This window comes from Amphiprion ocellaris, chromosome 16, assembly GCF_022539595.1.
Source record: "Amphiprion ocellaris isolate individual 3 ecotype Okinawa chromosome 16, ASM2253959v1, whole genome shotgun sequence".
NCBI classification, from domain to species: Eukaryota; Metazoa; Chordata; class Actinopteri; family Pomacentridae; genus Amphiprion; species Amphiprion ocellaris.
This window is the reverse complement of record NC_072781.1, coordinates 9,598,386-9,625,797: the sequence shown is the minus strand read 5'-3', so window position 1 is coordinate 9,625,797 and position 27,412 is coordinate 9,598,386. Positions and strand designations below refer to the sequence as shown.

The 27,412-nt window shown below is 40.9% G+C and overlaps 2 protein-coding genes across 5 annotated transcripts in view; one reads left to right on the top strand and one right to left on the bottom strand.

The window, feature by feature from the left end:
- The first annotated feature begins 2,968 nt into the window (after positions 1–2,968).
- Positions 2,969–27,412, top strand: part of spock2 (SPARC (osteonectin), cwcv and kazal like domains proteoglycan 2) — a 31,989-nt gene continuing 7,545 nt past the window's right edge. The window contains exons 1-2 of the mRNA XM_035951897.2: positions 2,969–3,293; positions 17,698–17,743. Of these exons, the coding sequence (XP_035807790.1) occupies positions 3,105–3,293; positions 17,698–17,743 (235 nt within the window). The 5' untranslated portion in view covers positions 2,969–3,104. The remainder of the gene's footprint in view (positions 3,294–17,697; positions 17,744–27,412) is intronic.
- tysnd1 (trypsin like peroxisomal matrix peptidase 1) overlaps positions 5,651–27,412 on the bottom strand; it is a 34,478-nt gene continuing 12,716 nt past the window's right edge. For 2 of the 4 annotated variants that reach the window (XR_004848027.2, XR_002746580.3), the window contains exon 6: positions 5,651–26,910. The gene's annotated coding sequence lies outside the window, so the exon portion shown is untranslated. The remainder of the gene's footprint in view (positions 26,911–27,412) is intronic. The other 2 variants (XR_004848029.2, XR_004848028.2) reach the window with 2 other exon arrangements.

Below are 27,412 nucleotides of genomic sequence, written 5' to 3'. Positions count from 1 at the left end.
TTTGTCTGGTATATTTCAGCATTTGGCTTTTTCGTCAAGCAATGTGGCATCAATTCAGACTTCCTCACAATACCCTCTCATTTTATAGAGTAAATGATTATTAAACGAACCGAAAAATTAATCTGTATGAAAACCTTTTGCTGTTATCTTTATTCAGCCTGCACCATACAGACTATCAAACAAACTGTCCCACTAGCAGGAGAGGGGTTTTAGGGTTACCGCATTACAAAGTAAAGCATCATTGTAATCGCATTACATCTATCTGTAATGCAGTAATGCATTATAGTACAATTCAGTAATCATGTTCCTGTGACTACTTTTAGTTTGAGGCGGCGTAGCCTAGTGCCAGTGCTACTTTGATTCTCTTACACATGCTGCTGAGTCTTATTCTTGACACCATGTTTTACTGCTTTTTACCAACTTGCTGTTAGCTTTGTGATCATATTTTATTGAAGGGCATAAAAGAAAGACTGTATGTATGTCGTCCTTAATAGAATTGCAATGATATGTGGGCTAATGTAAAGTTTTATGGCATATTAGTCCAATCTCCACTGCAGGAACTTGGGGCAGCTGCAAGGTGGGGCAAATGTTCAGATTAATGGCCCCATTGTTCTGTTAGTCAACAAGGCAAATTTCATGTTCTGAATGTCGATGCTAGAGAGAAGAACATAGACAAGGACATTAAGAGAGCAGAAAAACGGTGCTTGTTGTCTCCATCAAGTCTAATCAATCAGCATCAACACCTGCACAGCAGTTTTGTCTGCACCACTCAGAGGTACCTAACCTGCACCAGGTACCTCGAAAACGACCCTGTAAAAGGTCGGAACACACACAAGGTTCAGGCCGACCTAAAATAACCTGCAAATTTCTCCGGTTGAAAAAGTCTTGATAAAAAACTTTCCACTGCAGAAACTCAGGGCAGGTGTGAGACCCAATAATCAGCCCTTAAAGCCTTTCTGTTTCCACTGTGCTGCAGGATCCGACAGCGCGGACTGTGATGTTAAATCTGCCAAAACAACAACAAAAGAACTCCAGTTCTATGAGGAAATGAAACAATGGTGGTTTGGTATGTTAGCCCATGTGATAAATTTTACACTGAGGGATGATGTTTGAGAGGTGAAGACTGTTGCTTGACAAAGACCTTTAGAGGACATAAAAAATTGGCACTTTTTGTCTTCTGGTATCCAAGCATCTAAAAAGTCCATGTCGAGACCCTCACAGCTGTTTTTTCAAGGCAGATCGGGAGTACCTACTGAATGAGGTTCAACAGGGGTGGTTCTTGAGGTGCACAAATGTCCTGGCCACCCTAAAATTCCCTGCAAGTTCCTGCAGTGGAAAAGCGCTTATTAGTCAGCTTTCCATTACAGGAATTAAGGGCAGGTGAAGGGTGGAACAAACTTAAACTGGTCATTTCAACCTTTCTGTTTCCCTCATGATGTAAGATTCGATTCGACAGCCGTAATATTAGTGTGACTCACTGGATGTAGACTACAGGTATAAGCTAACCATTAATTACACATTTCACATGGCTTTCTTCTCCTCTTTTGCTATCCACATGTTATTGTTAAGCATATTTGATAAAATAGTGGCAAAGTCATGTTAAATAGCCTTTGCAGTGACGCCATGCTGAACGTGAGTGCTTGCGTGCACCGGGATGTATATTGTGAGCATACGCATAATAAATGGCCAGTGTGTGCGCGAGAGTTCCAGGCCAAAGAGACGATGGTGTGTCAGTTATTTTCTCGTGAATATTAGCCATTAGCTAATGCTAGCTAGCCACAGTGGTGACTGCATACACAATAGACTGCTGCGAAATGTCTAACGCTACAGTTATAAACAACAACAGCCTCCTGAGCAGCAACCATCTCTGCTGAAAGTTTTGCCAAAGGTTTGGATGGTGCAAAGAGGCAGGGTTTTTTTCATTCATTTTAATGTCAGTTTTAAGGGGACATCATTGCTGCATCCTGGGCTTAGCACGCCAAATACGATTACGACTGGATCAAAGAAATACAAATGAGCCTGCACATTTTCCCCCATAGCAGAATGATGAGATGTAACCAGACCATTTTGCCCAGTGTTGTATTGGCACTAAAGAATGGTCAGCCTTGGAAGACTGTTGACTGAGTGCACCAAACCATCATCACATAGTAGTTATTGGGTGTACCTACAGTTATATGAGCATGCACTAAATAGAAAAGTGTAGATTAATTATGTTAGCCCATATATGATGTTTGAAAGACTGAACCATGACCTGGACATCATGAGGGCAGGAAAAACAGCACTTGTTGAACATAATAAGCATCAAGACTCATAGCAGTGTTTCAGGGCCACTCAGAAGTATCTACTGCGGAGTACTGTAGGTACTCACCGTCCCTGAAAGATGTTCTCATGGGGTTGTTCTTGTGATCTGAACATGTACAAAGGTTCAGGCTGCCCTAAAATAGGTCTACAACTTCCTGCAGTGGAAAAGGGCTCATTGTTACCTGGTAACCTGGTGTGACAATGCATCCGAGGGGAGCAAAACTTCTAGGGGGAATACTACATTGCTTTTTTCATTCCCAATCCCAACACTGTTAGTATCACAGCAAACTATAGATCACCTTGGGCTTTTTCACGATTCTCTGACATTTTATAGATCATATTGTTAATATTCGATTGAGAAATTAATCCTGACGGAAACTAATCCTTTGTTGCAGCTTTAATTCAGCCTGCCCCACATACCGAAGGCTCCCAGATAAAACTGTCCCACCTGAACATGGAGTTCAAGGAGCGAGGGTGAGGACGGGAGTCACGTGACGTTCGAATGTGCAGCTTGTAAACATCAACAGCACCCAGGACAACGACAAAAAAAATATGCAAATAAATCTGTGGCGTGTTCACGGAAAGACAAAAGGTGTCCCGCAGCAGCAGCAGACCAGCCCTGAATACTATCATCAAATCTCTCCCCCTCTCTCCCCCTCTCTCTCCCTCTCTCTCTCTGAGCAGAAGCAGCATCCCATAGGCTAATCAGGTGGTAGTTTCAATCCAGCCTCAGCATCCTCCTCCTCCTCCCAGCAGAGGAAAGCCCGACAGCCGGTGTGTGCGAGGTGTTTGCGTCCGCTACCATGGTGGAAATTACGGATATCGTGTGCCTTCTCGTCCCGCTGGCGATGCTGGCCGGCTCTACCTTCCAGACCGACGTGAAGAGCGTCAAGGAGGCGGAAAAAACGGGGAATTTCATGGAAGACGAGCAGTGGCTGTCCACCATTTCACAGTACAGCCGCAAGATCAAGCACTGGAATCGCTTCAGAGATGTAAGTGTTGATTGAGAGATGCGCGGTAATGCGGTACGAGGTGCGCTGATGGGAAGGAATCGGGCAGAAATAGTAGTTATCGCAGACTTTCTTTATGGCGCGATATGCGCACAAACTTGGTGCGGCGGTTCGAATCCCGCAGGAAGCTGTGGAAATATACTTTAAATGTAATGTTTCCAAATTTAAAAAATTAGAAATAATTACTGTAAAGGTGGTCAAAAATCTGTTTTTAATAAAATGAATTAAAAACGAGGGCTTGTGTTTACAGTAGTGACTTTATATGGGTTGTATATTATGCTAGAAATTTATAGTTAGGGGTCTTTTCTAGAACTTCTTCCTAAAAAATCCGAGGTGCCCAGTGAAATTTAATTACAGGACTTCTAATCCAAGCTCAGGAAATTGCTTAGGTTCATTTACAAATAACACTCTATAGGATATACCCACTTTTACTATATGGGCCCCTTTGTTAATTATATGCAATTCATGTTTTTGTCCCACTTGCACAGCAGCGTAGACCTATTCCATCATCCTGTCCTTAATATAGGTTACCTCAGATGTGTTTCCAGACGTGTCTCGGGAGATTTCACAAACAAGAGAATTAAGCAATTAGAGCAGAGCGGCAGTGATTGATTGATGTGCATATTCACCCACTGAACAGACTGAACTGGGTTGCAGGGATTGATTAAAGCCTGCAGGGTCTGCACAGTGATATATTGCTGTGTCTGTGAATGTATGGATGTAGTTTTGCCTCCAGCTCTGTGAAATGATTACTAATGATCCCAATAGGATTTGGACAGTAGTGCAGCTGGATTAGGTTCCATATGACTCCTGTTAATTGGATTTTAATTGATCCTAGGCGGTTACTGCAGGATAGGTATCATTACTGGATCTGAATTGTGAGCATCTATATGAGAACAATAGCATATCTTGTCAGAGAGGGAGAAGATGAGCCTCTTCTAAATATTAAACTTCCCAGAGAGAGATTGTGGTGTCATTTTCAATCCACTTTCACACAGCTCCTTAGAACACGGGTCATGGACATCCCAGAAGTAAAAGTGAATGCGTGTGAAAATTGGCAGCTGCCCCTCCTGGGGACGGATTAGTTTGACTGTGATTACTTAAAGAGTATGTCCTCTGGAACTGTACTTAGGGAAGTAATGAAATTGTGGGCATGAAAAGATTAAGTCAGAATTATTGTGGGATTATAACTCACTGGATGCTGCTCTATATTTATTCAGCTTTGATCCAAAATGTTAGTTACAGAAGCAATGTGCTTCTGAATTCACCATATCATGATTGCAAAAAACAAAACAAAAACAAAACTCCTTCTTGGAGTCAATCAAAACACAGACACATCCAGAATATATAGAACATCCCAAGATATAAAGAGTTTGCTTCAGGGTTTGCCGTTTAATATGAAGATGTCACTCGCTCTGCTTTGCCTTTTTCCTCAATTTAACATCAAAGCTGCTGTGCAACACAAACGTCTCCACAGTTACACACTATCTCTTTTATGATCGTCACTCCCAAGGGTGATTGTCTCAATGTTGGTGTGTGTGCGTGTGTGTGTGTGTGCAGTGTGCGTACGCATTCATGCACATGTGATCGTGTCATGCAAGTGCACAAATGTGATTTTGTTGGGGCTGCTGCGTGTATTTGTGTTTGTGAGTGCGTTAAAGAGTGGTGGTGTCTCTGGTGATGATGATGATGACAGGAGAAACATCAGAGAAGTGAACCGCTGAACCTCCCGAGGGATTCGGCAATAGAAACCGCTTTGATTTCAGCTTGCTGCCGTAGCAACAGCAGTCTCTCTGTTGTGGTGTTGAGATGGAGCATGTATCTCTGGGAGTTTGATGACTCTATCCCCTCACCAGTCCTGCTTCGGGGTGGAGGAAACATCCTTTATGAGGCCTTTTCCATATCATTACAGCTGAACTTCCCCAGCTGAAATACCATTTGTGCAATCAAGTGGTATTCTTTGCATTATACTTAATGAGTTGCCTAACATTTAATGTAATGAACAATTAATTCGCTTTGCTTCATGATGGTCTTTCAACTAAAAAAAAAATCAAAAGCAACTAGAAAAGGAACGGCTTTGTCTCTTCGATTTTTTTTTATTTGTTTGATATATAAATGGCTGCCAATGACACAGCTATAGGTATTCAGATTACACAAATTGATGTTGACTTGTGCAGTCCTCCGAGAGGTGGATGCTGAATATTAATCCAACACTGGAAAGCAATAATCAAAGCTGCACAACATGAAAGACGAGCTCTTTCACTCTCCCTTTTTTGCACGTGCGCAAGCACACACAGATGCACACGCACAGATAAACACACACAATAGACTGCGGCAAGTACGCTGTAAATATTTCATATTTATTCTTTAATGGAATGTAAAAGCAGAATCAGGATAAGAGGTTTTTTCGCTTCCAATAAAAAAATAAAAAAAATTTTAAAAAGCTTCCACACTTCAATCTATTTCACAGGAAGACAAGGAGATTAGATTTAACAGTTACAGTCAACAAATAATAATAGAATGGGATACCTTCAATCCTTTAATCTGACAGGTGCACTCAACATTTCATTCCACTAATGCACCAAATCCCAGGAAAAAAAAACATACAAGCGGAGGAACAGGAAGGACAATCATGGTAACTGAATGTAGATTTATTACTTTACCACAAAAGTTGACATCTTTGGTGTCATTTGCTCAGTTTTTATGAGAAATTATTGACCCTCTAAACTCCTAGCAGTTTCTGGGCGTTTTCTGCTCCTTCGGCTCGTTTTTCACTGCAACATAAAGTCCTGCACCTCTGTGGAAGCAGCACAACCATGACTAGAAGTAGAGAGAGCTCAGTAATGTCTTTTCTACAATATTACAAAGTAGTAATGTCATAAATCATAACAGAGAATACACTGAAGTCAAATTCCTTTTTTTTTTTATGTGACAAAAATTAAAATGTACAGCATTTTTCCAAGGGTACACAGGCATCACTATTACCGGGGGGAAAATGGCATATGATCCATATTTTAGTACTTATATTTTTAACTTGTTTCCATATGTGTCTCCTATCTGCACTTTGCAAACACAACCTGCAGTTTTAGACCAGTTTAGCTGAAAAGTCCCTGAATTTTAATCACATGGGTGTAGGTCACTAATGGCTGCTTGGTTGAGTAGAGGACAGAATTTCTATTTTTTGGTTCATTTTCATCAAATTTTAGAATGAAACTTGCTGCATGAAGTGATTTTGATCAAATCTTACAATTTCAAATTTAGTTAAGTTTCCTGACAAAACAGCAGGTACCAGATTAGTACTTCAAGAACCATTGAAAGGTCAAGAATTTTACTATTCTTCCTTTTTTAATAGTGTCTTTCTATGGCAAATGGTGTAATATTGGCCATTCTTTTTTAGACAATATGCATTTAAAACCCCCCGCTGGTGTTTTGGGGTTCGGAGGGTTACATAACTGTTCATTAAAATATATTGTACCTTTATTGATTTCTTCACTTTGCTCTTTTGAGTGTCATTATGAAAACTGAGGCTACCAACATTTGAAGATATAACTGAAAAACCATCTTAACACTGCTACAATATTGAGCTCAAAATGGAATGAGTGTAATGATGGAGGCATGCAGCAGCTGGAAAAATGTATGCAAGAAAAACATTTTGTTTTATGATTATGAATACTCATTTCCATTTTAAGCACCATTAAAAGGATAATTCTGAATACACACTGAAATTCAGAGACTCAGTCATAGGGAAGATTGAAGTACTGTCTATTTTCATTTCAATGTGACATGAAATAACTGGAGATGACTGTATTTTTATGCATAGCAGATCCAATTTGGTATGTCTACTAAAGGCGAATCAACAGTAAATTAAATTTTTTGCTCAACTTCCCCCGTAAAAACGATACTGTCCACGGAATCACCAAGCCATGAAATTGTTCGGAAGCCTTATTCCTGTTGATCAGCCCAGATATGTGCCTAAAAATGGATGATCATTAGGACATGACAGCGCAAGTTCACGCAGGAGGAGACTCTTTATTGTTGGCATCCATCATGCATTCCAGCATAAACACGGTAGAAAGGGCTCTGTGTTTATGAAGCGATTTTAGTTTCATCTATTTCTTGTTTTCTTCTATCCTGCACTGTCTATGCCTGGTAAACCCTTATCTTAGAAACGCACACCTCTCTAGTCAGGCAGCTCTGGACCATCCAGTACCAATCCTGCCTGCACCTGCTATCCATTCAGTTCATTTTTAATGAACAGAAAACACTCTGTGCACAAAAACATCAGCTCCCTTGTCGATGTCAGTGGATTAAAAATGCAGAATGGGGGAAGCGCTCGCGGTAGGTTCTGACAGTTCTTATTAAGATGTGATTTTGTGTTCTTTTGCTCCATGCTGGCAATCTTCAGGGAACATTTTGACAGGAGCGTTACCTTGCTTACCTATACTCTCCTGCCTGATTTTAGCCTCTTATGTGCTTTAACTGGCAACCGTCCAGCAGAATTTGAACTCCCTTCACTGCTCCTTTTTATCATTTCGCTATGACACACAAAAATAATTGTGGATAATGGCATCTGTAACACTGGAGCCAAATACTCCATTAAAGACTATCCAGACAAACAGTAAATTATCACCATGAGCCCTTCGCCCGGTCTGGCTTTCGTATCGCACAGCCGCTCTGTGATATTAGAATAGACTGCTACTGATGCATTAATGCTTTGAATGATGATAACAGCTTATCAGAAGTCCATTAGTCTATCTATTCATGCTTTGTTCAGGCATGAGCCGCTCCTTATCGTTCTCCAGATTTTCTGCGAGGCCGCAAACATCCCGAGCTTTTTGGCAATGCAGACGGAGTGCATCTTTTGCAGCCGTTCAGGAAGCGGTGGTGTGGTTGTTGGGGGTTTGCACACGGACTACTGGTGCACTGTGGGGTGTCTCGGCCGGCTGCCAGAGGCCTAGGTGGGCTGTAATTGAGTAGAAGGGAAAAAGAAATAGCCTTTCATCATGCCGGGCTACAGCTGCTTCCCACAGCAATACAGTAGCCACAGCTGAAGGGCACAGGTGTCGTGGAGACAGATTTGCTAAATGGGGTGATAAATTTCAAAATTTGTAGAGAATTCAATTGTTTACAGAATTGAATGAATGCTTCTTCACCCACATCTGCAATACAGGTGGGACTAATAGTTGCAAAAAAAGGGGGAAAAAAAGACACAGTTCTTTTTGCGCAACATTTTTTCTTACAGCCTGCGAATGACCTGCTTCTGCACCAACTACACCTGGGAGTCAGTGAGCCAAATAGGTTGTTTGGTGCAGAGAACACCTGACATCCAGAAATCTGCCTGTAATGAGCTCTTCGTGGGATACTTGTAGTTAGAAAACATGTACACAGTAAACAACCCACTTATTATCAACAGCAAAATCCCCAAAGTAGTCTGAATGGCACATCAGTGGGATGTAAGTTTGTGTAAATTCAGACACAAAACGGGAAGTTTTCTCCTTTTCAAACTCACTGTAACTCTAAGTGGCAGAAGCTGTCTCTACAGTAAATGCAGTGAGGCTTATGCCGGACTGAGTCACAGCTGGTGTGAGATCAGGTCCTGTAGGTACAGTAGCTGATACAAAAGGATTTGATTAGTACTGAGCTGCTGAGAGAGGGCTTGCTGAGAACATGTCCGCAGTAATCAGACTCAGGAAAGCACGCAAATACTGTACTGGAGGAAACCCACAGCTGAGATGACGCTGAGAAGACCTCGTGATGAAAACCAACATGAAACATATTGCAAAGGACGTGATTTATGGTCCAGTCATACCTTAGCAACTGTAACTAGGCACGGCTGGTCGAGCTGTTCATGCAGCGTGCTATATTGAGAGTGATGCTTCATTAAAGAAGTTAAAGGTGATTCTTCGTTTTAATCTCTCCAAACTAGGAACAGACCAATTATTGGCCTGGATGAGTATTGTGGCCGATATTTGGCATTTTCCCAATTATCGTTCTGTCCTATTTTAATCACTATTTCTATTTTACATATTCAGTTATAGTCACCCTTATTAATGAAGAAGCCAAGTTATAAATGAGGTTCCCTGCTATCACATGCTGTTAAAACATTCTATTTAAATATATATAGGTTCCAAATATCTTTCTGTATTACCAATACAGTGGTCCCTCATCTATTGCGGGGGTCAGGTCCCAGAACCCCGCAATAGGTAAAAATCCTCGAAGTAGATTCATTTTATTATTTAGATATATTTTAAGTAGTTCCACCTTTTCTGCGATGGTAAGTATCTTCTTATGGTGCTTGGGTTCGGTGCCAGAAGCCTTAGAAGGCGCAGAACAGTTGATTGACATCATAGGGCTTGAAATAAATTACATTTTTTATGAAAATTTCACAAAAACACATCACCGCAGAGCAACACTATGCGCAGCGATCGTCGATGTGAAATGGACAAGGCGAGATGCTGAATGCATGCAATACACGGGAGATGGAGGACACATGCTACGGTTGCTGAGCCAATCAGCACCCAGCGCTGTACGCTCCGCATTTTATTTCAATTTAATATTCTTTTAATATGTTTTAATTATAATTTTTTATATTGTTTTAAAATTTTTTAGTCTACAAAAAGGCTTATGTTACTGTTAAAAATTGTTAAAATCATAAATATATAACAACACCTATATACCGCAAAATCCCGCAATACAGCGAAAAATCCATGATACAAAATTAGATATATACAATTTAAAATCCGCAATACAGTGAGGCCGCAAAAAGTGAACCACGATATGGCGAGGGACGACTGGAATTGGCATCAGTATCAGACTGAAAAACCCGTATCAGTCGATATCTACTCTAAACCCAAAAGCAAAAGTACAAAAATGCATTTGCCTGCTCTAAGTTAACTGAGAGCATTTTTTAAAGACCTATAGTAATGTCGTACTACATTATTTTCCAAGGTTATGTTAAAATGTCCTGTTCAAATATCAGCTTAATGGATTGAAATCTTTTCATGGTCACCAGCTAGAAATCAGAAGCCACTTCCGTCTACCTCTGTTTGAATCTGTATCCAAGGCTCTGCTGCTTACAATACATTTTGATGGTAAATATTTGTTGACAGGCATAGCAGCAGCAGCGGGCCAAGTGAGGACATGTACAATGTCTGATACGTTTGTGTTCTAAGTACATTCAGCAGTTATGCGGATCTATTTTTGAGAGATTTCAGCAGCATTATATGAGCAAGACTGAATTTGGTAGGCACCACAAATGACAGCTGGTCTGCTTTTTCCGCACAAGATGCCAGATTTTGGTTACTGTTGATCTGATTGTGATTCGATTACACTGTTTTAGACTCACCCCGTCTCAAATCATTGGCTGATTCTTATCCTTCTCGTAGCCCTTACCTAGGCAGCTTCATTGATTTTCCATTGTTGTACGAGTCTGTTATTCAGTTGGTGTTTTCAGTGAAGTGTGAAGGTTCTCGCTGTTTGTACCAGATTCTCCTGTGAGTTGCAGACTGTTTTCTTATTCCCCGCAGGGCCCTGAAAGGCACAAGGGTTGATTTTATTTATAGATAGTGAGTACAGAGCTGGCATGAGTGCACAGAGATTTTGTGGACTAAGTGTGATTTTTATAGCTGTATCTGTGTCTGTTGAGAGTGTACGTTGCACATATTGCAAAAACAACAGGGATAAAGCAAGAAAGTTCAAGAACTGGTAACACTGCATCAAAATTTCTGTCAAATTCTGTGAAACCAGTCCATTTTTTTACTGTACCTCTGAAGACATATCTGGTGAAAGGAAAAAGCAATCACTGTTTACATAATTGAGTGCAATTTTCAGTCAGCCTCAGTATTTGACCTTTTATCCATCCTTTGCTGTCAAAGGATTTCTGATGTGACTCTTCTCTACTTGAGTGTGGAGACTGACATTAGAGCCCTTCTTGAATGGGGAAAGGAATTGTTATGCATGCACAATATCCATACTACTTAAGTGTCACGCCATTCAGTGCAGACATAAATGAAAACCTTTTATCCACTGCCCTCAGTAGGAAGGAGATTACTCATTTAAGTACCAGCAAGAAGGAGTGCAATGCAGACAATATGTCTATTCATCTGCCAGAGTGTTTTAAGATATGCACATCATTAATTCTAAATTAGAATTTCAATAGTCGAGTGTAAATGCTTTTTTTAAACGCAGCTAGTGACATTTCAGTGTGCTTGAGGGACATTTTCTGTTTGATGTTAGTCATGTGTGGACACAGATCTGACCACAGCATCATTCGCTACACCCACTGATGAAATGATCTCACGCTACACAGTACGAAAACATGCAGGAAGCACAGTGTTGCCAAGACTTCAATTTCTGAACTCAGATCTGTCATATGGTCCACAATCATTTGAGCTGTGTATTGTGTGCTGTGGTTTGGTGTGAAATAGGCTGCTGTGAATACACCGGGTCCTTAAATTCTTCCTCTGCGATTGCAAATTGCAATTTTACATCTTCAGAACCCTAAAAGGATTATTCAAATTCTTTTATGACTGAAATTCTTGTTTTGGACGTAAGAGGTTAAATTACCCAGTACCTCACTTGGGAGAAGACCAAAGATTAGAAGAAAGGAAAACAGAAAGATAAGTGTAATTTTTGTTAGAAGAATTGTGTTTTTTTCCTCCCTTCTTTCCTGTGAGTCATTTCAAGGCACTTTAAATTTATATTGCAACTCCTCATGCCTTTGTCCCTGCCATTATTTCAGTTCCCAAAATGTACGAACCTCTGTTTCACCTTTTTTCCCACCCATTCTTCCAAGTTCTCTTACATAAGCTTTGCTTCATCCTGTAAGCAGAGCAGCATTTGATGCCCTGCCTCTGCTCTGCGATCTTGAATCATGAGCTTAGAGTCCTCTGTGCATGCAGACATACAAATTAGCAAGCTTGCTACTCATGCCCCGTGGCTCATTGTGCATGAAGATAAGAGGAGAGCGAACAGAATGGGAAGATTGTTCAGGGCGGTTTGTTTCATCTCAGGCGCGTTGCATGTGATCTGTAAACCAAAGCGGAGAAGCCATGAACAGCCACCGAGTCTTTATGTGGGTCTCTAGGTGGGAGGAATTGATATGATGCAGTTTGTAGCATCGTATATACATGTTAACAAATTATAGTGCCCAGAGGCTGCTGTGAAAAAGCTCAGGGCAGTATAATGTTCTGATTTCAGCTGCTTTATTTGATTTGGGACGTTAGAACAAAAATCCAACAGTATTTCAGTGGTGTGCCTTCACTGATGTAAAATAAAACATTGTCTTGTAAACACTGCACTATTTCTAAGACACTAAAACCACTCCTTTTTCGCTATTTTAAGCTATAATTAGGATGTTCTACCGCTCGCTGATCAGGCAATTGATGTTTCCAGTTCTCACTGTGCGTGGTCAGCCTCTTTGCACCCTCATCTCTCAGTGGTTCTCATCTTTGAAGCGGGTTCTTGTATTTGCTTGAGGACCTCTCACTGTTGACAGACTTGATTGGAAAGAGGATTTCAAAAAAAAAAAAGTAAACTTCAGCAGCAGAAGTGGTGGGCTGATGAATCTGGAAATGAGTGGGACCTTTAGTGTTGAGTGTCTGGACTGTCAAACTCGTCGAACTCTTGCCAGCTTGATTGTCTCCTTCATTACATGAGGAAATACATATTTGAGACACTCCTCCAGAATAAAAGCATCGGCGTTAGTCTTTTCAGAAAGTGCCAAAAATCAATATATGTTCATATCAAGTAGGCTATAGCAGTGTAAGGCAAGCCAGGAAGTCCACAGAGGGGGGAGGTAGAGGGGGATGGATAGGTCAGCAAAACATTGACTTTAGCACAATCACTAGTAGTTTCCCATTTACTACTAACACTCAATGTTTCTTTTAGCTATGATCATTCCCTAATCATAACTGAATGGTTATTATTGTAACTCAAACAAAATCCATCCATCCATTATCTATACACCGCTTAATCCTCACTAGGGTCATGGGGGGGCTGGAGTCTATCCCAGCTGACTCGGGCGAAGGCAGGGGACACCCTGGACAGGTCGCCAGTCTGTCGCAGGGCTACATACAAAGACAAACAAGCACTCTCACATTCACACCTACGGGCAATTTAGAATCATCAATTAACCTCAGCATATTTTTGGACTGTGGGAGGAAGCCGGAGTACCCGGAGAGAACCCACGCATGCACAGGGAGAACATGCAAACTCCATGCAGAAAGATCCCGGGAAAGCCGGGACGCGAACCAGGGACCTTCTTGCTGCAAGGCGAAAGTGCTAACCACTACGCCTCTGTGCAGCCCTCAAACAAAATCATTTTACCCAAATCATGATCATTTTTAAACCCTAACCCGCGCCTAACTTAACCAAACTTTGACCATATAGAATCAAATCAGAAAGTTTGTATCCTGTTCATACGGAATCAGATCAGAAAATGCCTGAATGTGTCATTTTGGGTGGCATTGATTAGCAATGTATAAACTATTCAAATCGCAGGATTTGTTAAGTTTTTCAGGATGTGCATAAAAAACATTAAAAGCTCAAGTAACATTCCAGCAACCACACACTGACTTGCTCTATTTCAAGGAACGGGCGCCTAAAAATCTAAATTCTGCACGAGTTTACATTACAAGTTTAAACTGACTTACATTTCGGAGCTCCCTTGACATTTGAGTTTAGCGTGCAGCAGCTCTAAGGCATTTCACCTCGCTTAAAAAAAGGTTTCACCTACTGTCATACATGAAAACCAGAGATTGGGATCTGTGTGGGCTGAAATTATTTTGTCATGGTGTGAATTGTGCGGCGCCTGTTGGAGTGCTGTGCTTACATTGTAACTCTGGGAGTTTCAGCATGAGTTTGATGAATCCACCGGAGGCCAGTATTAACAAAAATCTCACAAAAAGGTCAAGTATAAACACTCAGTTCTCCACAGCCGAGTGTTATTACCGCGTCCTTTGTTACTGATGAGGCCGTGATGCACTCTGCAGTCACCATGAACAAACCCCTCAGGATAAGCGCAATGAACACAGAGTGCATCTGACAGCTGACATTTACCCAGAAACATGTCAGTCACACATATGATCCATCAGACACACATACACCCACACATTCATTTCAACCACTTCCCTGTTTGTTCCTTTTTTTCCAGTCAACCACAAGCGCAGTCTCTGTCTGTCAAACTTTTTTTTTTTTTTGACAGATCTCTGTGACAGTGTGCAGTTCCTCCTGAGTTGAACCCAATTTTTCAGCGGACAGCTCATCGGGTTGTGATCCTCCCCCCACAGATGTGACGGATTGTGATCTGTCAGTCAGTATTGTGGAGCTCGGCAGCAGGGTGAACATTTGCCATGTTTGATGTGGAGGGTGAGCTTCCCCGCTCTGTTTAACAAGAGGAGATCTTTCTGATGTTATCAGCTAGATCACAGAGCTCCTGGATGCAGCTGAGCGTTTTCAACTCTCAGCCTGCTTCCTCTAATCGCTCCTGTGTAAAAAGCAGCAGCCTTTTCATCAGAATTTTTGGTCGATGAATCACATGCGAGTGATGTAACCTTGCTGCCGCCGTGTGCCAAACTTGTCACCTTGCTCCACGTTTCATGCTCACTTTCATTGTACACTCAGGAGAATTTATTTTCCCAGAATACATTTTCTGCAGCCTCTCTTTTATGAAATCATTGATTTCCAGTCCTGTCAACGCAGTGGGACAGCTTCCTCATTGGTCCTGGCAGAAACACAAATACAGAAAGGCTGCTAAATAATGCAGGAACTGAAGCATCGATAAAGGAGGCAAGGGAGAGATCAGATTAATGACCAGGCCTTAAACTCTTTGAGGTCTTGCCCTGCTAATGCTCGACTCCATCAGGATCAACAAGGTTAAACTACACAACCCACAGTCATTCACGGAGCTCGCCTGAAGTGTCGAGTTAAGATCCAAACCGAGGCCAGTTCATGAGAAGTGATTCTTTTGTCACCGAGAAGGGCGATTGAGCTCGGCAGTGCAGCGAGAAAGAGGATGAGTGGAGCAACAGGAGCGCAGTTTGGTAGATTTCAGTTCACCAATGGAGTCCTCGCCAGCAATGAAAATATTTACCTCTGTGAAATAAAACTGTGAGGGTCAAAGAAGAAGGTCCCAGCTTTAACAAGGGCTGCTTGTTTCACGTGTTGTGTCGGGATTTATCGCCTTCCGGGGAGCTGTTTGGCACACGCTTCCAGTACAGTAAATGTTTACGGTGATGAGTAAGTCATCGCTAAGGAGGGGTGGTGGCCGACTGTAAATATCTTGAAATGACTCGTTAATTATTTCAGACGTAGCAATATGCTCCAAAATCTTTACATCTGCACCATCTTCTGTGGGTTTCACTTACATCTGAAGCAAATGTAATTAGATTTGTGTTTAATTTAATGCATTTATATCTTTATGAATTTGAAGGTTTTGGGGTCTATACCAGGGGTGTCAAACTCATTTTAGTTCAGGGGCCACATTCAGCCCAATTTGATCTCAAGTGAGCAGCAAAATCACAGCATAATAACCTATAAAAAATAACGACAACTCCAAATTTTTCCCTTTTTCTTAGTGCAAAAAAGTTCACATTTAATGAACTATCTTTTTACAAAACATTATGAACAACCTGAAATTTCTTAAGAAAAATAAGTGAAATTTCAACAACATTATGTGTCAGCTTATCATTTACACATTACAACTTACAGATCACAGAATATCTACAAAGGCACGAAACATTTAGTCATAGGTATCTGGAACTGAATGATATAGTATTTTATTTTATGAACACAATGACAAAAATCAGAAAAAAACTGACAAAAAAACAAGACATAAAAAGACAAAAAACGATACACAAAACGACAAAAATGAAACAAACGACACAAAACAAAACACAAATTCGACAAAAAAATTTACAAAAGTTACAAAGTGAAAAAAAATGTACAAAAGACAAACAAAATGACAAACAAATAGATAAACAATGCAAGCAAGACAAAAAAAACACAAAATGACAAAAATGACAAAAAAATGCCAAAAATAAGACGAAGTGAAGTGAGACAAAAAGAAAAAAAACCCAACAAAAGCAAGAAACAAAACGACAAAAAAAATAGACAAACGCAAGCGACACAAAAAACACAAAACGACAAAAATGATACACAAACGACAAAAGTCAGACAAAAGAAAGACAAAAAAACAACAAAAACGACAAAATATTACAAAAATGAGACACAAAATGACAAAAGAACAATGATAGTATTTTACTTTATGATCAAAACAACCTGTCATGGTCTAGAAATTATTTTAATTTATTTATAGTTTTACAAATTTATAATTTGCAGTTAATGTCTTTTCTGTAATTTTTACACTTTACAAAGTCATCCTGCGAGCCAGATTGGACCCTCTGGTGGGCCGCTTGTGGCCCGCAGGCCGCATGTTTGACACCCCTGGTCTATACTGTCAATGTGTGAATTTTCTTCATTCTTTTTGTATTTGTTTAAAATCAAAGAACCTGATAACATATTTTTCCTAAATAATTTTAGCAGGATTTTTTTCTCTCTTTCCCTTGATTTTCTTACTGGTCTGAACTGAAAAAGGTTTAGGAAAAGTTGATGTGGTGTGACAAAATGTGTGTTTTTTTTATCACTAACTTTATCACTCACAGTTGCCTTTGAAGTCATGGTTGGTTAATTGCACAGATAAATATTCGGGTGCTCTGAAATGAACATACAACTCTTCACTGAATACTGTCACTGAATACAGCCCAATATGCTGTATAATAAACTACATTTTTCTTTTTCACTAATAATATAACTCTTTTCTCTCCTTTTGCTGTCATCTCACCAGGAGGTAGAGGTCAGTTTTCTTCACTTTTTTGTGCAAAGCTCCTTTAGCTGCCTTTGTGAAATGTCTTTTTTATTCATGACTCATTTAGTTGTCTTTTCATGTGTCTTTATCATTGCTTCTCCATCCATCTTCTCTCTCTGTATTTTTTTTTTACCCAGCGCTTCCTTCAGCTTGCCCATTTTAATTAGAACGATTAATGTTCTAATTAAATGGGGGGAAAAGGGCCGTCCGGCTAAAAGGCGGCTCACCTTGATACCATATGTCTCACATATATAGGCAGAGAGTGCAGATTCGTTGCGCTCACTTCCATACAGCCACAGTACACACCCTCTGTCTCCGGTGTGACTCACTTAGCTAGTTATCATGCCATTGTGCACATTATAATCAGTATGCAGAGATAATGCAAACTACATTACATCTCCTGTGATGATGACAGTGTTCATGTGTTATAGTATCAACAACACCGTGCGCTCAGTGTGAATAATGTTGATCTTGATTATCTGCAGCTGCTAATAAACGATTGTTTTCTCCATGTTTCTGCAGGATGATTACGTGCGTACTTGGGATGAAAATCAAGGTTCCAATGACAGTAAGTCTCACATTGTCTTCTTTCTGCGTCACTGTGTGGTTAGTTGGGATCCTGAATGTAACTGAACATTAAAGTATTCTGTTGGTTTTTCGCTAATTTGATAAAGGCTCATCTACATCAATCAGCCACAGCATTAAAACCACTGACGGGTGAAGCGAATGACTTTGTTATCTCGATGCAGCTGCACCTTTCAGAGGTGGGATGTGCTAGAAAGCAAGTGAACACAGTTCTTGAAGTTGGAAGCAGGGAAATGGGCCAGAGTAAGGATTTTAGAAATTTTGACAACAGTCACATTGTGATGGCTGGATGACAACTGGAGATGGGGTCATGGGTGGTGGAGGCTCATTGATGTGACGGTTCAATCCATCCGAAACGCTATTGTCGCACAAATTGCTGAATACCTTCATGCTGGCTATGATAGAAAGGTGTCAGAACACGCAGTGCTTCACAGCTTGCTATATATGGGGCTTTGTAGCCACAAACCGGTCAGACATCCACCACCATTAGCACTGACAGAACTGGACAATGGAGAGATGAAAGACAGGAATCCGGTCTTTTGAATCATGCTTTTTGTTGTTTTTTTACATCATGTGGATGGCAATGTCTCTGTGAACTGTTTACCTGGGGAAGAGATAAAAACAAGATGCACTATGGGAAGAAAGCAAGCCCCACAGTTGCAAAGTCTTCCAGAGCTTAAAGGGTTCACTGCTGACATCTTTGTACTTCATACGACAGAATGCCTTTAAACATCTTGTGTAGTCCATACCTTGATGGGTGAGAACTGCTTTTACAGCACAATACTGCACACAGTATTGTGGTTTTATCATTGTGGCAAATTGGTATATTATGGCTTCCTATTTGTGTGTTACTCCTGTACAAAAATTATCTTTTGAAAAGGAAATCATGAACTTATCATGAGCAGAACAGTTCCAGAAATTATTATGAAGTCAATAAAGTGTGTGTTTTAGTTCCTTAATCTAGTTTTATTACTAGTAAACACAAATTCAGTGATTGCAAAATATTTTCAGTCTTGTGTTTGATGATGATTTCTTAAAACAAATATACAAGGTTGGCCTAAGTATAAGACCAGCCTAATTATAAGAAGATTATGACTAAATCAATGTCATCAGGGTGATATATATATATATATATATATGTGTGTGTGTGTGTATATATGTGTGTATATGTATATAGTCCTTCTTCTTGATGCATTTTCTCCCATGAAAGTGAAAATGGAAAAGGTCCATGAAAGTATAATGTACTTTAAATCTACAGGTCTATAGCTTGCAGGACTATGTTTTTACATGCAGGTACTTATTTCCTCTGTTTATGTCAGTCACTGACTCATACAGTCTCCTGCTGGGCTTTAGAAGTCATTTTTCAGCTTGCCATTGTGAAACTCTGTTATGTCTTTGCTTAAAGCATGACTTCACAAACAAGGAAAAAGAGTAAAGGAGATCGGATTTTGTCATTATTTTTGAATGACTTCTCGTAATGTCAATTTCTATGGACAGTGTCTGTAGCACAAAGCTACAAGATGGAACATTGCTACAGGATTTTTAAAAAAAAATGCCTGATGAATATTGGGAGTACATTCTGTGCACAGATGAGACCAGGATAAATTTGTTCAGCTCAGATGGGGCTCCGTATGTTTGGCATTAATGTGGTCAGGACTACCACAGTGAATGCATTGTCCTGACAGTGAAGCACAAGAGTGGGATTGTGATGATGCGACGCCCCGTGGTGCAAAGAAAATGACATTAATAGATGGCACCATGAGGCCCTGTGGCTATAGATCATGAAAAAAATCTAAATACTGGAAAACTCCCAGTCTGCAGAAGCTTGGCAGAAGAGAATTATTCCAGCATGATTGCGATCCAATGCACGCTGCCAAAATCAAAATTCTTAAGAAGAAAAAAGTAAAAACTATGACCGGGCCAAGTGTGTCACCTGATTTGAATTTAATAAAGCGCCTTTGTGGTATTTTAAAAAGAAAGGTAGAGCAACACAACCCCTCCAGCAGAGAGTAGCTGAAAAAATATTGTCTTTGAAGAATAGCAGAACAATAAAAGTACTGGGAAAAAAAATGAATCTCAGTGATGAATTGACTTTTGTTGCACTGAGCTAAGGGGACTGTTTTAAAAAAAAAATAGTAAATCTAAACTGTCAATTTTTCATTTTATATGGAAGTAAACACCCTACTGTTCAACTTAGAGGTAATACTATTCCTCTAAGGTGATACAATTTTGAATCATTTGACATTTAAGCACAGGTTTATACTCAGTTATGTTGCATATCGTACATCACAAGATTTTAAAGGGCACACACAAGAGAAGGCAAAGCTAGGCTAAATTAAAAGCATGATTTACTAATTTGATGGCACAAATTATTACAATGGGCATACATTTTTTCATGATCTGTGCTCAAAATATGTCATTATGCACTTAAAATGTAGGTACAATTAGGCTATAAATCCATACATACAGACAAAATAGAAGGAAAAAAAAGGCGCCTGGGATGCTTGCTGATGCAGTGAAAGCTAAGCCACAAGATTTATTAAATTTTAATGTCATCAGCTGCATAGAGACAGCATCTGTGGCCTGTATCTGACCTGCGATGCTTCCCAGACCATCAGCAGCTCAATGGATTAGGCAGTGTATGTTTTGTGTTGTTGTGTACTCTGGGGTCAGGCACTCGCTGTCCTCACTTGCAGTGGTTCCTCAGTGAAAAGCCTGAAAGATGTTAGCACTCTGTTTTATCTGCTCGAGCGGATCTGATGCGTCTTCCCCAGGAGATGCTGAACAACCCATCACCACTTGGCTCGGCTTATTCCTTGTTCTCCCAGTGTCCGGTGTCTCCTCGTAGACTCCTGCTACAACTCCGGCCCTAATTGAGCCTCTGCCAGATGAAGTCATGACACAGAGTCATGTCCTCAACCATTGTCGCTTGATTTGCAGCTTAAATGAAGTCAGCTGTATGGCAGAGTCCATTAGCACAATTTCCAAGAGCTTAATGAAGGACTAATTATGGTTTCCAATAAAAGGCCAGGGAGACACGTAAAAGCATGAGAAGCGGGAGAGACAGGGGTGGGAGCTAATACGCCTTGATTTAGTGTAAAGCTACTGACATCAACATTATTCCTGCCAACTCCGAGGCAGGTTGGTGATGAGGAAATTGTGGACTTGGGGGTGAAAGCAACTTGGCGCGTGTGGGAGAGTATGATACTGTTGGATGCAGGGGAACAAAGGAAGCATAAAAGGGAGTCTTTGTACTCTGCTCTTCTGTAGAGAGGATGCTGTCAGTTCCCAAGGAAGGATACAAGAAGAAGGGAGTCATTAGGCTGCAAAATTACTTGCACAATAATATGATACATCCAGACTGTAGGAGAAATAAAGGCCAGGAGTTTCATGCTGTTCCATGCGACGACTGATACAAACACACATGATCTCTGTTAGCCCAAAGTTGTTCTTTACACAATCAGTCATTTATTTTTTTTCTTTTGGATTTGTTGCAATGGAAAATATAGTAGAATTTGAATGATAAAAAAAATGCTACCACTGAAAATATCCTCGGTTTTACTGAACTGCCCAATATGGATGCTCTTGTATGGCAGAGGAGATAAAATAATTCACAAACGGTTGCCTCGGTTCACAGTCAGCCCCACCAATATAAATCAACTTCACAAGTGACATCTGTATCTTCAGTTTTTATGAAACTTAAAGAAAAAATGCTTGCCTCAGGTTGTCAGATGAATTGTACTTCACTACTTTCATTTCACACAGCATAAAGCCCTTCATCTATATTTCCCTTTCTCTCATTTTGACACGAGTGTGCTATCTCCCTCCATTGATCTGCCTTCCTTTATGAGTGACCTAATGAAGCGAAGGAGTGAAAAGAGGAGATTTGTCCCTCTGAGACATTACTAAATCAGTGTGATGTCTTTACTCCCGAGCTCTGTGCCTGCAGGCCTCATTTCTCAGCCAGGCAGGCCAGACCGCTACACCGCCGTGGCGAGGAAGACGGAGCTTTTAGAACTGTCAACACAAGCAAACGCATAAACAGTCGACGCACTGACAACAGACCGAGATGGAAATTTGCATTCAGGCACCACAGCAGCTGACTCCGCTGTAGCTAACTCAGTGCTGTGTGAGGGAGAGGTCAGGGTAATTTGCAGCTGATTTCTGCGGTCGATTCATCAGTCCGGCTACTGATTGAATGGCCTCGCTCTTAACACTGTAAACACCGCAGGGGAACAGTTGTAATTTGGAATCATAAGGACAAACAAGCTTATATACACACACACACACGTACATGCACAAACGCACCCACACTCAAGCGCTTGTGTGCAGCAGTCACGAAAGACCTGATCCTCGTACACTTTCAAGTGGAATTTCCAGAAGCCAATATCGGCCGGAGAGACCAGGTGAATGGTGAATGGACGCTTTCTGGCAAATCAGTGGGATCAGATCAATGGCAGACAGTAAGGAGATAGGAGAACATGCCGAGTCCACACTCCACAAGGTTTAGAGTTTAATGCCTCTTGAGGCCATTGATAGATATTGGTGTTTGGGAAGCACGCGCACGCACACACACACACACACACACACTCACACTCTCACACACACACACACACACACACACACACACACACACACACACACACACTCACACTCACACACACACACACACACACACACACACACACACACACACACACACCACCCACCAGCTGAAAAGAAGACGATCAAGCGGCTCTTTTCTGTTTTTTGGAAAAATCCTGGCTGCTGTAAGACATCTCCAACGCTATTAAAACATTTTCATCGTGTGTCTGCATTGCTACACCTCACAATTTCCAAAAACAGGCATCTCAGTCCTCCAAGGACTCCTGCTGCCCTTCTCACCATCACACTTCACAAATTTGTCCAGTGTAACTTCCTGCTCTCCCATCTAAAGCGACCTGGTTGCTTCTGTCACATTCTGAACCCCACATACTCAGACTTCAGCACGGAGTCTACCTCTTCTTGTATTTAAAACCAATATTCAGAAGAAAAGCCTCACATCATTGTCTTGCCACTGAATCTCCATGATGTAACTTTGCCTAACTATGCCCCAAAATAAATCCTCACTCTAGCGCAGGGGTCACTAACCTTTTTGAACCTGAGAGCAACTTCAAGGGTACTGAGTAGTACGAAGGGCACCTTGTTTGATACAAACTTCCTCAATAGCAAACTTGCGCCATCATCTTTAAACAATAATAATAATAATAATGAAAATAATATGTAAAAAGACTGTCTGATCACATTTATGTTAATTATTCCTTGCAATAATCGTTAACGATTTCCACAACAATGACGGTAGGAAACACACACACACACACACACACACACACACACACACACACACACACACACACACACACACTTATATATGGAAATCTGTTCCAGTATTTTAAAGTCAGAGGTATCCCATCTCTGAAACTTCTGTAAATATCTTTCTTGGCAGTTTTGTATGAATCAGCATATTTGCAGCATTTTGTTCAAAATCACACCAGTTACATTTCTGTGCAAATTATCACTTCTAACATTTTAAGGAAATGATTAACTGTCATCAAATCATGCTTCATTTGTGCAAACCACTACCTTTGTAACATTTTTGAACAATTCATGAACTCTGTCCCATGTTTGTACAAATTATCAGTTATGTAAGAAAAAAATCATCTCTTTCACATTTTGAAATGAATCCTATCACATTAGTACTAATCACCAGCATTTTTCACCAGCATTGCAACATTTTTAACAGATCATAACAACAAATCATTACATGTTTTCAACAAATTATTTTTCACATTTTTGTGTAACGACACGGTGTTCTGAATGACAACATCTTAACTCTTTCTCTGTCTGTAAATGTGTGTTAGTGGGAAGCCTGGCATTGCAGAGCTTATCATGTCTTACCTTTACCTTGCAGCTCACAGTACAGATGGTTCAGTTTCCCAGTGATGTCCGTTAAAAATGCCAGGGCAAAAATCCACTCAGTGTCCTCAAGCAGCGAGGTGTCTTCCCCTTTGGATTGCATCAACTCTCTGATTTCGGCCAACAGTGACAAAAAACGCTGTAAAACTGTTCCCCTGCTGATCCATGGGGTTTCTGTGTGTAGTAACAGGTCATCATGTTCAGCTGACAGCTCCTCCAGCAGCACCTTCAATGTCCTGGTTGTTTGGCTTTGGAGCCATTTATGATCTTCACGACATGAGTCATCACATGATCAAATCCGGCCACTTTTGTACATACATATGTCCTGCTGGTGAATGACGCAGTGGTAATGTAGGAATGTTGGGAAGTCTGGATCACCTCTGCATCGTACAACGAAGCCTGCATGGCGACCCATCATGGAGGAGCCCTGTCCGTCGTCACGAACAGACTTTTCGCCGCGTAGCAGATGCCAAAGCTGCTGTTAAGTCCGGGGCTTTCCCTGTCCATAGTGCGCATACAGTCTATGTGCGCTAGCAGGTGGCTAGTTAGCATGGAAGCTTTTGTGGCGGCTAAAGTAGAATCTCTCCACATTGTGCCGCTTTGCCGACGCAATAGTCGCCCCGCAAATAGGACACATACATTTATCTTTCACTGTCGTGAAAAAGAACTCTTCCTCCCAGTCATCGTGAAAACAGTGTTTTCTCTTTCACTTCTCTGTCATGTTTTGGTGGTAAAATCCATATCTAGCTTCCCAAAGTGTCTGCGTCCGGACGCTTCCGCAGAGCGACGTGGTGGTTTGACATGCGCAGTGAACTTTGACTCGGACAAGGTCAAAGTTCATTTACACCGAAGACAGTTTTTAAAAAAAAAAAAGAAAAAAAATTATAATAAATATTGTAATTTAAAATCTGCATTAATGTAAGTATTTTTTATTTAAAAAGAACAGCAGCTTTAATTTTTTTAATAAGGAATTTCATGGTGACTAGTCGCCGGCAACTCACATGGTCTCTGCGGGCAATCAGTCGCCCGCGGGCACCGTGTTGGCTACTCCTGCTCTAGCATGTTAGTTATTTCCCCATTATTTCTTCCTTCCACATTTTGTGCATGCAGTAATGGTTTTTAGAAAACATAAAGCTGCAGTAATCAACATTTTTATTGTTAAAGTTAGACATTTTGGGAAATAGTCACATTCCTGCCAAGACTCTGCTGAGAAGACCATTTACATGTCTTTATACTAACTATAAAGCTAAAGCCACATTCGCATTGTATTGTAATTTACTGTGGGATGCACTGTATTGGATTATTTCTAACACCTGATATGCTATTTTCCAACTCCTTTTGGCCGATTGCCAAAGCTGATATTTGCACCTATTATTTCCACCTAATTGCAGAGAACATCAAGATTGTCCAGAAGTTTAACTAACATATTATGGCTACTCATATCGTCATGGCCCACTGGCAGGTGCAGAAATTAAATACAATCCTTTTCAAATGTACATATTTACTTGCCAAAATTAGAAAGCTAAACAGGGGCAGTGGTAGCTCAATGGTTGAGGCTCTGAGTTACTGTTAAAGGGTTCAAGCCTCAGTGTGTTGAGCACTGTGGACAGACGTAGACTTCTGGAGAACTTAGCAGGACTTGCTACTGTGATTAGGCTTTATTGATGGAAAACATGTTCAGATAAAAGCATCTCCAAAGTGCGACAGCAACTACTTTAGGTACAACTGCTTTAATCTAGGAATATACAGGTATGGATGATTACGAGCAGTCTATCCTCATACCAAACACTTGTTTTGAGCATCATTTGTTTCCCTTGCACTTGCACGGTTGGTTTGCAGTCGACGCTGTCACAAATTTTGGCCCGCAACCCTCATGGATTTGGCTGGATGATGGAATTTACATCATGTCTGCCCTTGCAGAGATGAAAACATGAACTGGCCAGAACCGTATCTGCTTCCTAACAAGCTGGGAAATGCAAAGAAATGAATGTCACGGTGCTGTACTGTGCTCATGACAAATGAAGGCTTCTTCTTCTTTTAAGACATGCCATATTCATTTTTATGTAACGTCTCCATCTTTTCTGCCTGTCATTGTTTATTTTGGGTCGATATTTCCTCCATCATTCATCAAACCAGTGTCATCGTACATCCCTAAAAAACAATAATGTAAAAGCTACAGGTTGCCAAATTACCTGGTGCCCCTTGCATCATATTAAGCAGTAATGACAAGACAATTTTTGCTTAAGTGCATTTACAATTATAAATAAGAGAGATGTGCTTCACTGCTACCTCGAAGACAACGTAGCACCGATGACCTTAGAGGCTGAGTGTGTAAATAGTAGATAAGAGGGCTGATGATGAGGATGTGGCCTGAGCTCTGCAGGGATAAACCTCATGCAAATGTGGATTGGATTAGTCTGAAGCACAGGGAGCCTAATTAGGAAAGGTTTTCTGCTGCAGGCATTAGTTTAACACCAAAGGAGAGACTTAAAAAAATAAGTAAAAATGTAAGTAGGTAGGTGCATCAGGGAGAGTGAATGAAGAAAGAGTGGATGCAAGGAGGGAAATAATAAGCACAGGCAGAGCAAGATTACAAGTACACAGTGAAGATGTCTAATATGAGAAGAAGACAAAGGAAGGTGAAAAGAAGGAAGAAAAAGGCAGGTTGATAAACATGATTGCACAACGGGGGTTTTCAGATACTGAGAGGGAGAGAGTTCTCAGAAACACCAGATTGAGCTGCAAATCACAGTCAACCCAGAAATGATTCCCAGACCACAGAGAGCCTGTTGCTATGGAAACGTCATCATTGCAGGCACTGCTTTAATCCGTGGAAGCCTGTTAAGTTAACATGAGGCTCAGGCAGCCACCTTATGCTTCTGTACTCACAACACAATGCCGTGCCAGCATTGTAGCCGCTCACTACCGACAAGATTTATTTACAAATGTGTTGCTATTAGAAGGCAGGATTATCTTTTGTGTGCCACCTCTTGTCATTTCTTTGGTGTAAGCGTCTGGTTAAATGGAATCGCAAGATACGTCGTTTCCCCCTTACCTGCTGTCCTCTAGCCCCCATTACTACCTCAGTCGCCTTGTGCTTCATGTCACCAAGTGTCTTAAGGGTGGAAATGGCTGCTGCACCTTGAGTCAGCTGATGCACTGGTGTGCATTAGACGGGGGGGTAATACAGCAAACCTGCAAAGAAAAGAAAGGCAGTCGGTGACAAAAGAAAAGGACAGAGTTGAGAAAGAAAGAGCAGAGACGGAGAAAAGGCTGGGAGGCGTGTGATACTGTACACTGAGATAGTCTACACAATCAATGCCAACTGGGATAAGGGGCGACCAGAGAATAAGGCTCCACTGTTTACAGTCTAAATGGATGAGGAGTCTGCATCTGGGCATTAATGCCTCCAAGCTTCAGTGTTTCTCCCAGGCAGCAGAGCAGTCAGTCAGTTATACAACCAGCTCAGCCATGACAAGGGGGGTGGGGGGGTAGGAGGGTGGTATTGTTTTGGATTTGCTTCTCAAATCAGATATCTGTCGGTTTGCTTCGATAATCCCGCGATGGAGGCAGCATTAATGTATTCAGCCACCAGAGAAGGACAAGAGAGGAGATCCTAAGCATGCCCACTAAAAAACTGTAGTAGTGCCATAAAACAGGATACAGTAAGAGCAGGACGGACATGAATGAAAGCGTG